Below are 15095 nucleotides of genomic sequence, written 5' to 3' on the forward strand. Positions count from 1 at the left end.
GTTAGAAGGATAATGTCTGATAGCGCATATAAAGGGGACTGTCAATCAATTGATACTGGGGAGATCCTCTTCATAATCAGCGAATTAAATAGTTCGATGATGCTAACCTAAGCCTCAAAGGAGGAGATAATATCTTCAATATGTTCAGCAAGCTCCTGAGAATTACTGAGGTGTGGGCTATGGCCCGTATCCATCTCTTTAATATTCCATTCCACTCCGCTGAGATTGATCATCATTTCCTGTGCAAATAGCTGAATAACTTCGTCTCTTCGAGAGTAAATATACCCTCGACGGCCATCAAACGCAGAGCTATCCCACGCCGTTGGAGGACAGGGACTAGACACGGACTCGAGGGACTGAAGGCCGAGTTCTGATACCGCCCATGATGCCTTGTCTACCGGAGCATCGATGAAAAATACCTGAGCTGGATTATCAACGTCAAGTTGTCCATCGCCCTGTGCAAAGAATTTCGTTAATATAATGATACCGTCACCGAGGCTATTGTTGAGAATGAGAACCAGCACTTACTTTGTCCACTATCCACGTCGCCAACTTTCCTCCAGCTGTTTGTATAACCGAATTGCCCTCTGGCACCAAGAAGGCTGCAAAAAATACAAGGCCGATAACTGCGCCGGTAGCTTCAGATCCAAGTTCTGCCCTACTCAAACCCTTGGCTGCTGCTCCCCCGACACATCCTCCATATGAGTGCATGAGAAGAACGACTTCTCTGCCTTGGTGGATTAAAGGAAGCAGTAATTTCTCCCGAATAGCATCAACATCGGCGGCGAGAGTTTGATTCTCTGGATCTTGCGAGTTCACGCTGGGCAGCTTTACGCACTCGGTGGGAAAACCGGCCTTGTTCAGAAGATTGAGAAGCTCATGGTAATGTTTTGGTGAATGCCAAGCGCCTGTTACAAGAGCAATTGTAGGCTTGGGGTTTCCAGATGACATGGTGTTTTGGCTAGGGCTGGGGTTGCAGCGCGGGTACGATTGAGATCGGTTGTGAGGCGTGTTGACGGATTAGGAAATTGTGAGAATGATGATGAATATGATAATATTCAGTACTAAGTGAAAAAGCTATCTTGGCAACATGTATTTGTAGAAGTGCCCGTTTGCATGGCGCAGAGGGGATGCCTGAGGTGCTCTATAGAAACTATTAGGCTAACTATCCTGGACTCGCATGTCACTTTTTGGGGCTAAATATTGTTGAAGTGAATATGCACCACACTTATACTAGAGCCATTAAGGCCGGAGCTTTTTTAGCCTACTGGAAAAGGGTTGACAAATATTCTCCGGCCTTTGTAGCTGTGATACTCTAGAGCAAACCGAGGAATGAAAAGGCTTTAGCGCCCAGAATCACAAAGAACGAGCACACACCAGAACAAAGTTATAGAGTATAGAGGGGCAAGTGGTATTTTAATTAGGCTAAGAATCAACTAGGCGCTCCAACTCGGAGGGTTCTTTGTAAAATCCAGTATCAGGCTGCCTGTATAGGTGGTCGGTGCCAGGGTAGGAAGGTACATTATTATTAATTCTGTGCCATGCAATTGGAACTCGACATAAAGGCTCGCGTATTATGAGGCGTGAAGGACTTTGAAAGCTAGCAGGAACCATGGAAGAACTTTCAATTGCCTCACTTATGGCCCGATTAAAACTGGATGAGAAGATTCAACTTCCCAACTCCCTTATATCAAGTGACGGCTACATGGGCCATGCAGGCTTGAGCCGGAAACAAAAATGTCTCAGCCACCTCCGGATAGTAATCATCAGGATAGCCAACAACGTGCTATCGTCTCATCGCTTGTGCAACGTGGGCACTCGTAGTACCGGGCGTGGCTCTTCGCTTTATCTCGAGATTAGTATCCGAGAGAAGCTTTTGGTTGGATGACTTGCTAATATTACCTCCCTTTGGTGTGAAAAAGAATGAATGAAATCTGTTTTCTATATGTGCGAACCGACCATATTTTCACCAATTCATATTCTACATACAATTACTTTACAATGAAACGTTTCACTGCCGGTATCTGGAGTGAGCAGTCTTTCTTCCACCTGCAATTCAACATTGAAATCAACAAAACTGATGTATTTCCCTATCGAGTAATTACGGCGTGGGGAAGCATATCTAAGTCACCCCTGAGAGTGCTCTTATGTGAGAATCGTAATCTGATTACGCCTAGTCCTCGTCTTCATCCTCCCCAAATCTCTGGCGATGTCATTGAGCCCCAGAAAAAAGAACAGTATACATGCGAAGCCTAGGAATATGAGTGTACCGCCTTCTTCTTTCGAGCTACTACTGTAGACGATGATATTCCGCCTAGAGGGAATAACAAGGACCACGTCCTCACCCCCCGGCCTGATAGTGAGGCTAATTAGTCACAAACCATGAGGACCAGTATATTGCGGATCTGTATTCCATGTTACTGTGCTAAGATAACGCTATTATAATTCCAATACTCTGGTGGATAGCAGCGAACAGTATCAATATTCAAGATACATATGAGTATCAACCGTTCGGCGAGTATGAGAACGCTCCTATCCCTGGTAGCATTATCGTTTCTCCAACCACTCTCCCCCCTTGCGCGTTGATATTGGCCCCATTGTCAAGCAGCATCTGTACAATCTGCTGGTGACCTCTCGAAGAAGCTGCCTGAAGAGCATTACCAAGATTACCTTGTGCATTGACATTGGCCCCATTGTCTAGCAGCATCTGTACAATCTGCTGGTGACCTTCTGAAGAAGCTACATATAGGCTACTGCCATAATACCCACCTTGCGCGTTGACATTGGCCCCATTGTCAAGCAGCATCTGTACAATCTGCTGGTGACCTTCTGAAGAAGCTACATATAGGCTACTGCCATAATACCCACCTTGCGCGTTGACATTGGCCCCATTGTCAAGCAGCATCTGTACAATCTGCTGATGACCTTCCGAAGAAGCTGCCTGAAGGGCATTACTATAACGCCCACCTTGCGCATTGACATTAGCTCCATTTTCAAGCAGTATCTGAACAATCTGCTGGTGACCTTCCGAAGAAGCTGCCTGAAGAGCATTGCCATAATGCCCACCTTGTGCGTTGATATTAGCCCTATTGTCAAGCAGCATCTGAACAATCTGCTGCTGCCTATTGTAAGAAGCTGCTTGAAGAGCATTGCCATAATGCCCACCTTGCGCGTTGATATTGGCCCCATTGTCAAGCAGCATCTGAACAATCTGCTGCTGCCCATTGCAAGAAGCTGCCTGAAGAGCATTGCCATAATGCCCACCTTGCGCGTTGATATTGGCCCCATTGTCAAGCAGTATCTGAACAATCTGCTGGTGACCTCTTGAACAAGCTGCCTGAAGAGCATTACCAAGATACCCTCCTTGCGCATTGATATTGGCCCCATTATCAAGCAGCATCTGAACAATCTGCTGCTGCCCATTGCAAGAAGCTGCCTGAAGAGCATTGCCATAATGCCCACCTTGCGCGTTGATATTGGCCCCATTATCAAGCAGTATCTGAACAATCTGCTGGTGACCTCTTGAACAAGCTGCCTGAAGAGCATTACCAAGATACCCTCCTTGCGCATTGACATTGGCTCCATTTTCAAGCAGTATCTGAACAATCTGCTGGTGCCCATCGCAAGAAGCTACCTGAAGAGCATTACCATAATACCCACCTTGCGCATTGATATTGGCCCCATTGTCAAGTAGTATTTGAACAATCTGCAGATGCCCATTACAAGAAGCTACCTGAAGAGCATTACCAATATTATTTTGCGCGTTGACATTGGCCCCATTGTCAAGCAGTATCTGAACAATCTGCTGGTGACCTCTTGAACAAGCTGCCTGAAGAGCATTACCAAGATACCCTCCTTGCGCATTGACATTGGCTCCATTATCAAGCAGTATCTGAACAATCGGCTGGTGCCGTCGGTAAGCGGCTACTTGGAGGGCAGTGCCGCGATCCAAGCTCCGTGTGTTGGCGTCGGCCCCCAGCTGAAGCAGAACTTTGACTCCAAGAGCATATTTACGGTAAATCGTAGAGAGAAGCCTTTTGTTCAGAATATTTTTTGGCACAGTTCCGCCTTTATTCCGAATCAACTCTACTATAGTATCGTTTCTGATGAATATTGCCGCAAGTAGCGCGCTGCGGTGCTCCCCTCCTTGTGCGTTCACATCAGCACAGGTATTTTCAACGAGTAGACGAGCAGTTTGTTCATGGCCATTCGCGCACGCTGCCTGCAATGCGTTTCCATATCTCTCCCCAGGACTGTTGACATTGGAATATTCTATCAATGGCCTGATAAGATTGTACATATTCTGTTCTGATAGAATGTACAACAAGGTGGCTTTCGGCGTGTACCGTCGGATCTTAAAAGGTTGAAAAATATTGCGGAAATGGATCCATTTCTGCAGCTCTGAGCTGTCGACTGTGTTAAACTCCTCCAAGAAATGCTTCTGGGAAAATCCGGTTGCTTCTGCGTTGTCAGCGTGATTGAACATGAACGTGACTACGTACTCTAGGAGCGGAAAGCGTCTGAATATAACTTCTTTCTCCCTGTCATTCTCAGTTTTGTTGTTTCGCTGCCGCTTACCTAAAGTGCTGGGGCTTGGAGCTAGGCGTTCACTAAGCCTGGAAAGATATCGGACGCAATTCTTCGTAAGCTGGTTGTGACTAGCACCAAACATGTTGTCTCGGAGATCAGGCTGGATTTTGGCGAGTCCATTCTTTTGAAGCAGAAATCCCCTCACAGTTTCATGAATGAAGTAAACTGTAGGTGGCTCGGATTTGGAGATCTCAGCGAGCCCTTTTGAGCAGTTGAGAATATATCGTTCTATAGTTTCCCTGCTGGCGTCATCCGAATTCCAATTCTTAGGGAGTCCAGATGCCACAGCGTAGAACAGTTCAGTTGGACTCAAGGGCCGTTCCGCGAACAAGGTCCACTGGAAGAGTAGGATAGATTCGGCTCTGTCCTCGTTGTCTCTTGCCAGAATCTGAGCGAACAGGTCGTCCAGTTCGGATGGAATTTTGTCCAGGAGGTTCCCCATCAAAGCCAGCCGGCCATGATCGTAGAGTTTTTTCAAAATTGGGACTACTAGGACAACCCACAGGAACACGCCTGAAGCCTTGTGACACAATCTTTCCCTGAGTTCTTCCATCTGTGGACTCTCATCTTCGTTGAGATGATTTCTCACATATGTGGCGATGTCGTCGTCGTGTCCAGTTTGACCCTCTACGACCAGGGGAACTGATTTCCGAATGCTGATGTGTGGATAATGGCGACTCGAGAGGCATACCATCAGCTGTGTTTTATTGTAGACTGCGGTTTGACCCAGTTCTTCCAAGAACATGACCATTTGTCGCACATCATCCTCTTCACCCTCGTCCAGTGCGTCGATGAGGATGGTAACAGGTTGGCTCCCCAGATTTTCCACTACATGTGTAAGAAAGCCTTGAAGTTCAAGGACCGTCCATTCATCGACGTCACTGATTGTGGCCTTCGTGGAGAAATGCTCAACGAAGTAATCTTGAAATTGCGGAAGCGCTTGAAGGAGCTGATGTGCGAGCGAACGGTACATTCCCAGACTCGATTTCTCCAGCAAACCGGGGGCTCGAGCATTGAAGAAATATGAAACTGTTTTCCCATAAATTTTCCCTCTATTGGCTCTGGCCGCATCATAAAGCTTTTTCATGATGGTAGATTTTCCAGAACCAGGCTTCCCTTTGATCCAGAGAAATCTGTGATGCTCTGCAACTTTGGTCTTGTCGTGCCATTCTTTGAATTGGGCTTGTCTAAATACCCATTGGCATGTCTGAGTATAGGCTGCACGAATGTTTAAGAGACGTGCATCTTGTCTGGCGAACGATAACGATTTGAGAAGAGTCTGAAACGTTTGCTCATGATCTGGACAGTCAATTGCGCGGCTGTGGACAGGGAAGTTGACTTGTTGGCCACCAGAGATGGATAATAACGGTAATGACCTAAGTTGATCTAATAGAATCAGCATTGCATTTACAATATATCATTAAGTTTGGGCTAAATCATTGTGTGGAAGGGGGGATATGATTCCTACATACATACTGAGCTCTGTCCTTCGTTACCCTGACGGGGGTCCTCCCCCATATACTCAAGCAGCTCTTTCGCAAGCGCTGCCGCAGCAGCCGCTGCATATGCATGCCACTCGTCATTCTTGTGGGAGTCCGCGTAGTCAGATATGCCACGTATGACAATGCAGGAGAACTCGTTCATAAGTCCGGCGGCCTCCATTTCAAAGCATATTGCTCCTCCGCATTCCTGACCAATTCTGTCCCTCTCTACAGCATCCTTCAAAACGCGACTACCTGACGCGATTAGACCGTAATGTACGACTGGCTCGTTGTAGGGCTCACGACAAGCTCGATTCGTTACTCTCGCTCTGTCACACCGGTCACAAGAATCCTGACCGCTGACATGTTCGTAGTTAGTTTGGAACAAGACGTCTCGTTCGGGAGGTGGCCGCTGGTACTCCTTTAGTCTGGGGCGCTTTTGGACCATGTTGTTGAGGAAGGCTGGGACTTTGCTAGTTCCTCCCCGATGACTTGATCTCATCATGGTGACAGCGTGCAGGCATTCTGAAGGCGGCGATGATAGGAATCCTTTACGCTCGAACCCAGATGATCGCTGCTTACCAAGATCGTACTGTACCACACCGCCGTGAATACCAGTGGGTATACCAACTACGACGTCTCCCAGCCGGATATCTGCCTTCTCACTTGGCACCCCGCCGCCAATCCCAACCAAGAGACGGATATGTACACTCACGAACGTACGGCTCATATTAATCGCAACCGCCGCTGCGGACGCGGTACCCTGGTATCCCGCAGGCAGAGACGCGATGACAACATTACGGCCGCTCATCTCGCCCAGGATGTATTGATTGGGATCGCCAGCCACCGAGGGCAAACGTTGGTGTTCCTCGTCCAACAAGTATCTCATAGCACTTAACTCTACTTCCAAAGGACACAGCAAGGCCACGGTGTAGGCATCGTAATCCAGCTTTTTCATCGCCTTGCAGGTCATGGTACTTCCCATGCTAGTGCGAATGAGGTTAAAGTATAGTGCAAATGGCCTGCATGGAGGGGACCTCGCACTCCGTAAACATAGGGACAACTTCTGTGCGCAGGAAACGGGAGATGTAGGGATGGACGCAAGGATATTGAGATGGTGTCGCTACTTCCTGTGTGCTGACCGATCCTTCCTGCTGCTGTTCCTGTTTTGCTGTCGATGCTGTTGTTGCGACCGCCGTCAGCCTCGTAAGGCAGCTATGGTGTACGCTGGCTGGCACGTGCGGGATTTCGCATGGCGAAAGCTGCATTCCACGATTGTGTCCGTGAAGCTCTTTCCTTTACTGCATGAAGAGAGTAGAATGAAAATACTTTACTATATCCTCTGTATGTAGTGGACCAACCGAATAGTTAGATAGGGATAGTCATAGTTGTGGTAGCCCGCACTATCGCCTACGGCGAGAGGTCAGGGTACATGGAATACCACTGTACTGTATGCAGCCTTTCCAGACCAAGTTTCATATTTAAGTGATTCGTTAATACTGGACGTTCGTTCCGAAGAAATATCGCCGTCTCTTCGAGAATACAATGCTTTCAAGTACAGATAAAAAGAGGAAAGTCCCGACAATGGAGGATGGGAGTAATAAGGATGATGATAGTAGCAGGGTGTGCTTTTTATGCGTTGTTAATAATGTATTTCACAAGCAAACGGCGCACCCCCAATTCCCATACAAACCTGGCGTTTTTGGGCGCTCAATATTTAACCACTTTTATTAAAAAGTATAGTCTAAAAAATGATATGTATTATAAAGCTTACTTCTAGTATTATATATTCTTCGTTTCGCTAAATAATTATTAATAATTATTACAATAATAAAGATGTATTTAAAATATACATAGAATTACAGCGTAGTTGTTAAAATAATATATATATTTTTTTTGGTTTAAGTTTATTGATATTAAAAATAATTCTTGATTATAATATATAATAGTTATAATATCAATTTCAGACTATATTTCCCAATAAAAATGTTGTGAAATACGTTACTATCCAATTCGAGGATAGTGCATAAATTAATGCTGTCCATTTTCGGACTAGTTGTCTTGCATTAGGGTTTAAAACATAGCATCGACCTTTTGAAGTAATTGAAGTAGGTACAGATTTCGAAAACGTCTGTATTTCCATTCTACAAAAACTCGTGAAATTTAAGTGGGCGGCAATCTTTGGAGTTTCTCAAATAGCTTCTTGATATTAGCTTCTGGGTATTCTGCACTAGATGATTTCACTAAATCCAGCCATTTTTCGATGGTCGTGTCGCAAATTTTTCTTGCCTTCCTCCGAACGCCCTTCCATGCATGTTATAATATTACCTAGATACAAATACATGAGTTCAATTTTCCACACGACGACGCTTGTCTCGATCATCATCAGGCGAATGGCTTCTTTTGCGGTAATCGTCTCTCCTATCCCGATTCCGACTTCTGTCTCGAGGCCGATCGCTGTAGTGAGAATCCTGTCTGCTGTCGCCTTTGTAACGATCCTTCCGAGGAGAATATGAGCGCGATCTGGATCTTCGCCGTGAACCCGAACGACGACGTTCCCTGACCGCACTTGCATTGGCACCCGTTGCCCCCGTCCCTTCACGATCATCTCGACGGTTGCTATCTGGTAAAAACCTTTCATCCGTGATTCCAACCAAATTCTCATCACGGGGTCGTCTAGGACGAGCAAATCCCTCCCCCCATCGCCCGGTGTCTTCAGAACGGAGATCTTTGTATCTCGTTCTTCCTTTTTTGCCCAACTTGGTCATGTCACGTATCTGCATATACTCTGGCAAAACCTCTCGGCTGGTGTCATCTGCGAAGCGAGCACCCATGAGATCTCTCTTATCCAACCCCTCTCGCTCGAGATCATCTCGAAAGAAGGCTCCCTTATGGAAATACCGTCGCATGTACCCAGCTTGGCCGCGATTAGCCTCTTTCTCTTCTTTCTGCTTCCCGATAAACTCTTGGTCTTCACGTTCACGCTCTTCCGGGTTGAGATTTCGTCGTCGTTCGATTTCTTCTCGTTCTTTTTCTGCTTCTTCAATAGCCTCACGCTGGCGCTTGATGCGCTTCAACTCTCGCAGTTTCCAGGCTGCGTATTCTGCATCTGGGTCCAGCCCGTCGCGGTCATCAAGTGCCTCTTCTTCTGCTGCAACGTTCTCGTCCTCGTCCCACGCTTTCTTGCCAGCAACGCGTGCAAGGGCTTCTTTCTCCAGTTGGTCGCGGACTAAGTCGTTTGCTTTTTCCTGACGCTGAGCTCGGCGAGCCTCTGCGTCTGCTGCGGAGTCTGTTACAACGGGAGTGATGGTCTGATCCCCATTCTGCCCGCTCTCCTTGCGGTTGTCTTTCTTAATAAAGGTAGGCCGAAGAAGGACTCTTTTCGGCTGCTCTTCTTCCGAGCTTTCCTCTTCTGATGACTCCTCTTCTTCGGAATCCTCATCTTCCTCTTCTTCTTTCGCTACAGGCGCTTGAATACCGGGGTCTGGTTTCTGCGCAATGCTCGGCTTCGCTACCACAGTAGAAGTCGGCTCTTCGTCTTCATCCGTCACAAATCCGTCTTCATCCTCGTCTTCGCTATCTTCCCTGGCAATCTGGACATCTCGAACACCCTTTGTAATTCTACCCGCCCCAGCACCTGGGAAGGAAGTCGCCTTCGGAGCCGGGCGCCTTCTGGCTTGTTCTTCCTGTTTGCGCCGCTGCTCCTCTCTTGCGATTTCCTCAGCGTCGTCAGATTCTTCCTCCTCGTCCGACGACTTCTCCTCAACTAGCGCTTTACCCGGTCGATATCGTTTCACAGGTTTCAGCGGATTGGCGGTCATGCCACGATGTGTAGATGGGAATTGGGGCGGCATGATGTCGACGGCGTTGACAGCCGCGACCGGCGCGATGGAAAGCTGTAGATGATGGAGGTATGTTATAGGCGTCGATATACAGACATGAGGATGTGTCTAGTGCTAAATAGCTGTCGTATACGCAATTGGATTGTTGCACGAACGATGCATTTCATGCGGGAGAGCTTTTAAGATCACATGATTCTGTTGGAGACTAATTTAGTCACGTGATAACGCGTCACTGGAACGCGCCGTGACCCCGCGACTGCGCTTAACATAGGAAGTGGTTTCATATCCAACATCGCAACTGCTCTACACAGCCAGCCTCACCACGCCCACAACATGAACGCCCTCCAAACTCCTCGTATTCTTCCCTCCCATCTTCAAGCCTTCCACCCTTCCTCCGGCGCCGGTCGCTCTCATACAGTCCGTGTGCTGGGCACAATAAGTGCGCTGCGCGGCGAAACAGCCACAATTACATGCGGCACCCACGGCGATATCACATTACTCTTGAGCCCCGACTCACATCTGCAAATGGGCAAGTTGTTTGAGATAGTCGGTAAAGTGACTGAGTTGGATGGTGGCCAGGTTAGCAGCCCATTTTTTCCTTTTTGCGCGAGAAAGAGGAATGCTGATTAGGGCGTTGTGGTAGGGGCTTGGATTGAGGGTTTTGGGAACGACGGATTGGGGGAGCCCGGCCAATTGCGGTATGTTTTTTTTTCTATAGTGGAATGATTTGTTTGGGGTGATGGGTTGGTATGCTAATAATTTGTTTGTAGATTATAAAATCTATGAGAAGGTCGTGGATGTTTCGCACCGATGCAAGGAAATTTTTTACGATTTGGATGAGGAAGTATGAAGCTGGTCAGCTACGTAAGAGATAGGGAGATGATGATATGGGTGGATTTCGATGTGAATCTTCTCGACTAAGCCTAGTTAGACAAATGTGAATGATACCCCTCAAAAATTTGGTCAATTGATATAGACTGGACTGAGTGGACTGGGTTTTGGCTTCTCCACTAGTGACGGCTGTTCAATTTCCAATCAATGGTCTTGATATTGAAAGAGTAAACCGGCTGGACTCACCAGTTGATATTGTAGAAGTCCACCCTAGCAAACGCATTGAAGTAATAATAAATAAGTCTTTCTGACATTAATACATACATGTTTACGGTAAACCAAAGGAATATTGAATGTTCTAGAAGATATCCATTTATTTTATTTTTATTGAATTATAGGAAAAAACCGTTCACGTAAGCTGAAACTCTTCCATGGATAAAATACTGAACCCTTGTATGTCTTTCGTATTCTGATAAAGATTAGGAAAAAAATCCAACACCGTCGCTATAGCTTCTGAAAAAACAATGTATGGCCATGAACTTCGTAAAATTGAGAATATTGAATGCAATTTTGATTTATTTAAACGGAGGGGACGGCAGCCTGAGAATTGCTTTCCGGGGCGTTGCTGGAAGTAGTATCCAATGTCGGGATAGCTGTGACTGTAGATGTAGTTGTGGGGGGCGGAAAGACGGAGCTCAAGTCTGCGGTTGACTTGTATTCAGGATCCGACAGCATCGCATTAATAATAGCTTCATCATCATTGTAGTCATCTCCGAAATGGAGCCCAGTGTTGATATTTCCACGTGTCGGAGACCAGTCGGAGAATGGGTTGTATGCATCCGATTGAGGTAGAGATTGCCATGACTGGAACAGATCGTCTAGAACCATGTCTCCCACTCCCCCGAAGCTGTCCTTGTTTTGCATGGCGTCATCTGCCAGGGGAGATTTGTCAGATATGGCACGCGAATGCTTGTTCATCTCTTGCGTATTTGACGATAGGACTGATGTGGCGTTCTTATTTCTGTTGGCACTCGGAGAGCAATCGGGTAGTGATAATCTTCGTTCAGAACGGGGGGTTCGTCGTTTAGGCGTCGGCGTCGTGGGTATGGCAAAGTCGAAGGACGAACTGTTGAATAGATCGTCCAGGTTGCGGTCAGTAGCAGATGCAGTGTTTTCTTTGTCTGCTACTGTCTTCTCAGAACCTCGTGAAGCAACGCGAGGACTTCGGCGTGGACTGTTCATTAAGGACTCACCCAGTTTCTTCAACGGCCCATCATTCCCATTCGGGAACAAGGTCCTTCTAACCGGTTTCGGAGTAAGGCTCTCTCCGTTCAACTGCAATGATCGACTATCAAGATTGCGAGCTGGACTTGACTGAATCGCGCGTCTCAGCGCCTCCATGGCAGCGTTCTCGTCCCACCGGCTTTGAGCGCTATCTGTTGTACGCGTTGGTTCTGCGCTGCTTGCACGGGCACGTTTGGCTGGGTGGTTCTGCTCGTCTCCTTCATTTTCATTGTTGTCGTTCTCGTGATCATTCTCCACAGCCGGGGTTACTCCATCATCACCCGCTGTAGAACCATTCTCACCCGCTGGAGAAGACGCATCTGTATGGGCTGGGGAAGATCCAGGTGGAAGTGACATCTGCGTCCTACTTCGGCTTCGAGTAGCTGAAAACACACCGCCGGACAACGGTCCTTTACGGCTTCGGGATGATCGCTTCCGTTTGTCTTTTGCGGGCTGCTTGTTCCATTTGTTCTCAGGACGCATGCTTTTAAACTTCTGCAGCCAAAGACCACAAGCTACACCATTTGTTAGTTCTGTTAATGGAATGCTGTACAAAACTTACGATTGCAGAGTAGGATCTGGTCGAAATCTTTGTCTGCATCCACCAGTGTCTTTTTGTAGAGCCGGAATTTGATAACCTTCTCATCACTATCCCGTTTTAAAGCAGTCCAAAAGAGTATCAGAGGGTCTTTAAGACAGTCATTTGCATCCTGCTCACTTCCTTCAGTGTCCTTTGACCAGGCTCTTCTCCAGGTGGGGGTCTCAATATTACCGCAATTGTTGCAGTAAGGTGGGACCTGACCCTCTCGAATGCAGTTTTCTAGACGGGCCTGAACTTGTCTCACTCTTCTGGCCCCTGCTCCGCTTCGTATCTTTCCACCATCTTCAAAAGGCTGCGGTGCTGGGGTTTCGGCACTGGGTAGGTCACTCATCGACCCGGCCCATGTATGTGCATGCTGTAGGTAGCCTTGCTGTGGCATAACAGGGTCGCTCGCAGGAATTGAATTTATCAGTTGCTCAATTTCACTTTGAGATATCGGTGCAGGCGCAAGCTTCTGTGGTGCTCTCGTGCTTGCCCTGGAAGAAGGTCGAGATGCCGTAGAAGCACGTTGAGGCGGAAGAGTTGGTGCCTCTTTAGGCGTTGCTTCATACGGGCCATCACTCTCTAAAAAAGAATCGTGTTGATGTCTAGTCACTAAATGGTTGTTATTTGCCGAGTTTTGATTCCCCGTCAAAATTTGATGATTCTCTCCCGTTTGCCCAGCCATGGCTAAGAGGTTACTCTCATTCAAATTTGGCCGCATGCAGCCGTCTTCATCCATGAGATCCTCGAGTGTCGCGCTCATAAATCCGGAATCTGGAATTGGCAACGGTGGAAGGACAGGGCTTGAGCGACTAGGGAATCCAGTGTCCATGATAGGTGGGGACGAGGGCATGTTGATTTGAGATTCAAAGATACCCTGGTAACGATGATCATCAGGTGATGTAGTAGGCAGGTCCGTTGAAGGAGCATCGTCGTATGCGGGATAAGGTGATTTATATGTGGTCGCAGTGCTGTTCGTAGATGATTCACGAAGAAGACTTGGGGGAGGACGACTTCGTCGGGTTGCGTCATTTGAAGCGCGTGAAATTGGGGTTGGTGGACGGACGGGTTCTTCCAGGGCACTTCTGGTAATAGAAGAATGACTGGCATTAATAGGGGTTGGGCGATGGATTCGCACGGATGCCGCTGTGCTTGCAGCCACACGCAAGGAACCTGGCTGCTTTTCGATATTCAAGTCATCTTTTCCAGTTGTGTCTGCTCTAAAAAGCCGGGCACGTTTGCGAGGGGGGTTCTCCGTTGTCTCATCACCACTTCCATATCCAGAATAGAAGGAGCTTCGACGAACGCCTGCAGATGGTCTCTGAAAATCGGCCTCGTACATAGATCCTCGAGATAACGGGCGGATAGATGTCTCGCTGCCTCTCCTTTCAAGACTAGGAAGAATCTGCCGTAGTTGTTGGCTGTTCTGTTGAATCCCAATTGGGGTACCGCACCGGCTTTCCAGGTCCACAGGGGAGGGTGCTGCTGATTCTGGATGCGTTGAAGGAAATTCTCGAGGAGTCGATCCTGCGCTAAGAAGTTGATGGAATCGTTCGATGCCGGAATGATCCATGGATGACGAGTTTGAGCGCTCCATCAATTGTGCGCGTTGAGTGAAAACATTAGGATTTTGCTGAACAAACGATGACCACGCCTGGGAATCAAACCCCTGTGGAATGATGTTGCTGAGTTCTCTGTAGCGTTGCATGCTCTCAAGATATTCGCTTTGCATAACGGTAGGAACAGGAACGAGCCGGAGCTTGACTTCGAGTGTTTCCTGTGCCCCTTTGGAAAAGAGCCCGAGAACATTTTTGCTCACACGCCCGGTGACGATTGTCTTAGACTGGTGTGCTGGGGCGTTTGGCGTAGGGGATGCAGACGCCAAAACCCACGACAGCATACCTTGCCCAACCAAAGGCGTCTCATACTCGGAGTAGTCATAAGCGTAGACGGTGTAATCCTGGCCGAGTTTTGCCACCAACTCTGGGCTGGTCAAAGTTAGTCATAATAAACAACAAATGTGGGATCATTCCACCTACCTGGCAGACACGATTGCTTGGATGCATGTCTTCAGCTCTATAACACCTATCTGAGTATTTTCATCGAGATAAGCTGTTTGGATATCGAGTAGCTGCGGCCAACGGGCTAGACAATTGGTTTTGTTCTCGTCATCGAATGTATACAACACCTTCACTAAATGGACCCGAAGAAAAGTCAGCAACAGCTCTAGCAACAAATATGGCTCAAATTGGACGTACACCTCATAGCACGGACGGTAATACCATCCTGATCTTCCATCACAGGCGTATTCCGTGGCTCTCACCATACACAAACACTTTTTTGGGTCGATTCTAAGGCATGAAGTGGAGTGCTAGTAAAATGACTCGATGGTTGAGAAATGAGGAGCTCTCTGCAAAGGTCGTGACTCGCAGAGGGTTCTCACGATGCAGACACCGTGTTGAACGTGGAAACTCAAGTGACAAT

At 47.5% G+C, this 15095-nt stretch overlaps 5 protein-coding genes across 5 annotated transcripts; 1 reads left to right on the forward strand and 4 right to left on the reverse strand.

The window, feature by feature from the left end:
- Positions 1-107: 107 nt before the first annotated feature.
- On the reverse strand, positions 108-1042 carry BGW36DRAFT_332616 (Alpha/beta hydrolase fold-1; the record flags this gene model as incomplete). Its single annotated transcript, XM_046212857.1, has 2 exons — positions 529-1042; positions 108-455 (listed from the first exon to the last, which is right to left on the reverse strand). Exons 1-2 carry the CDS (start codon positions 949-951, stop codon positions 108-110), a joined length of 771 nt encoding a protein of 256 aa, XP_046078028.1. The 5' UTR covers positions 952-1042.
- A 1461-nt stretch (positions 1043-2503) lies between these two features.
- On the reverse strand, positions 2504-7044 carry BGW36DRAFT_421967 (ankyrin repeat-containing domain protein; the record flags this gene model as incomplete). Its single annotated transcript, XM_046219636.1, has 2 exons — positions 2504-5976; positions 6063-7044. 2 exons carry the CDS (start codon positions 7042-7044, stop codon positions 2504-2506), a joined length of 4455 nt encoding a protein of 1484 aa, XP_046078029.1.
- A 1098-nt stretch (positions 7045-8142) lies between these two features.
- On the reverse strand, positions 8143-10117 carry BGW36DRAFT_367531 (splicing factor, Prp19-binding domain-containing protein). Its single transcript, XM_046214877.1, has one exon. It carries the CDS (start codon positions 9923-9925, stop codon positions 8420-8422), a length of 1506 nt encoding a protein of 501 aa, XP_046078030.1. The 5' UTR covers positions 9926-10117; the 3' UTR covers positions 8143-8419.
- On the forward strand, positions 10117-10981 carry BGW36DRAFT_367532 (putative ssDNA binding protein Ssb3). The gene is made up of 3 exons (XM_046214878.1): positions 10117-10492; positions 10557-10611; positions 10684-10981. Exons 1-3 carry the CDS (start codon positions 10247-10249, stop codon positions 10761-10763), a joined length of 381 nt encoding a protein of 126 aa, XP_046078031.1. The 5' UTR covers positions 10117-10246; the 3' UTR covers positions 10764-10981.
- Positions 10982-11323: 342 nt separating this feature from the next.
- BGW36DRAFT_286507 (putative GATA transcription factor) lies at positions 11324-14909 on the reverse strand (the record flags this gene model as incomplete). The annotated part of the gene is made up of 4 exons (XM_046210422.1): positions 11324-12543; positions 12591-14599; positions 14651-14804; positions 14870-14909. The coding sequence occupies 4 exons, from the start codon at positions 14907-14909 to the stop codon at positions 11324-11326; spliced, it is 3423 nt and encodes a 1140-aa protein (XP_046078032.1).
- Positions 14910-15095: the final 186 nt, after the last annotated feature.

The sequence above is a fragment of the Talaromyces proteolyticus genome (genome assembly GCF_021365285.1).
Source record: "Talaromyces proteolyticus strain PMI_201 chromosome Unknown BGW36scaffold_1, whole genome shotgun sequence".
NCBI lineage: Eukaryota > Fungi > Ascomycota > Eurotiomycetes > Eurotiales > Trichocomaceae > Talaromyces > Talaromyces proteolyticus.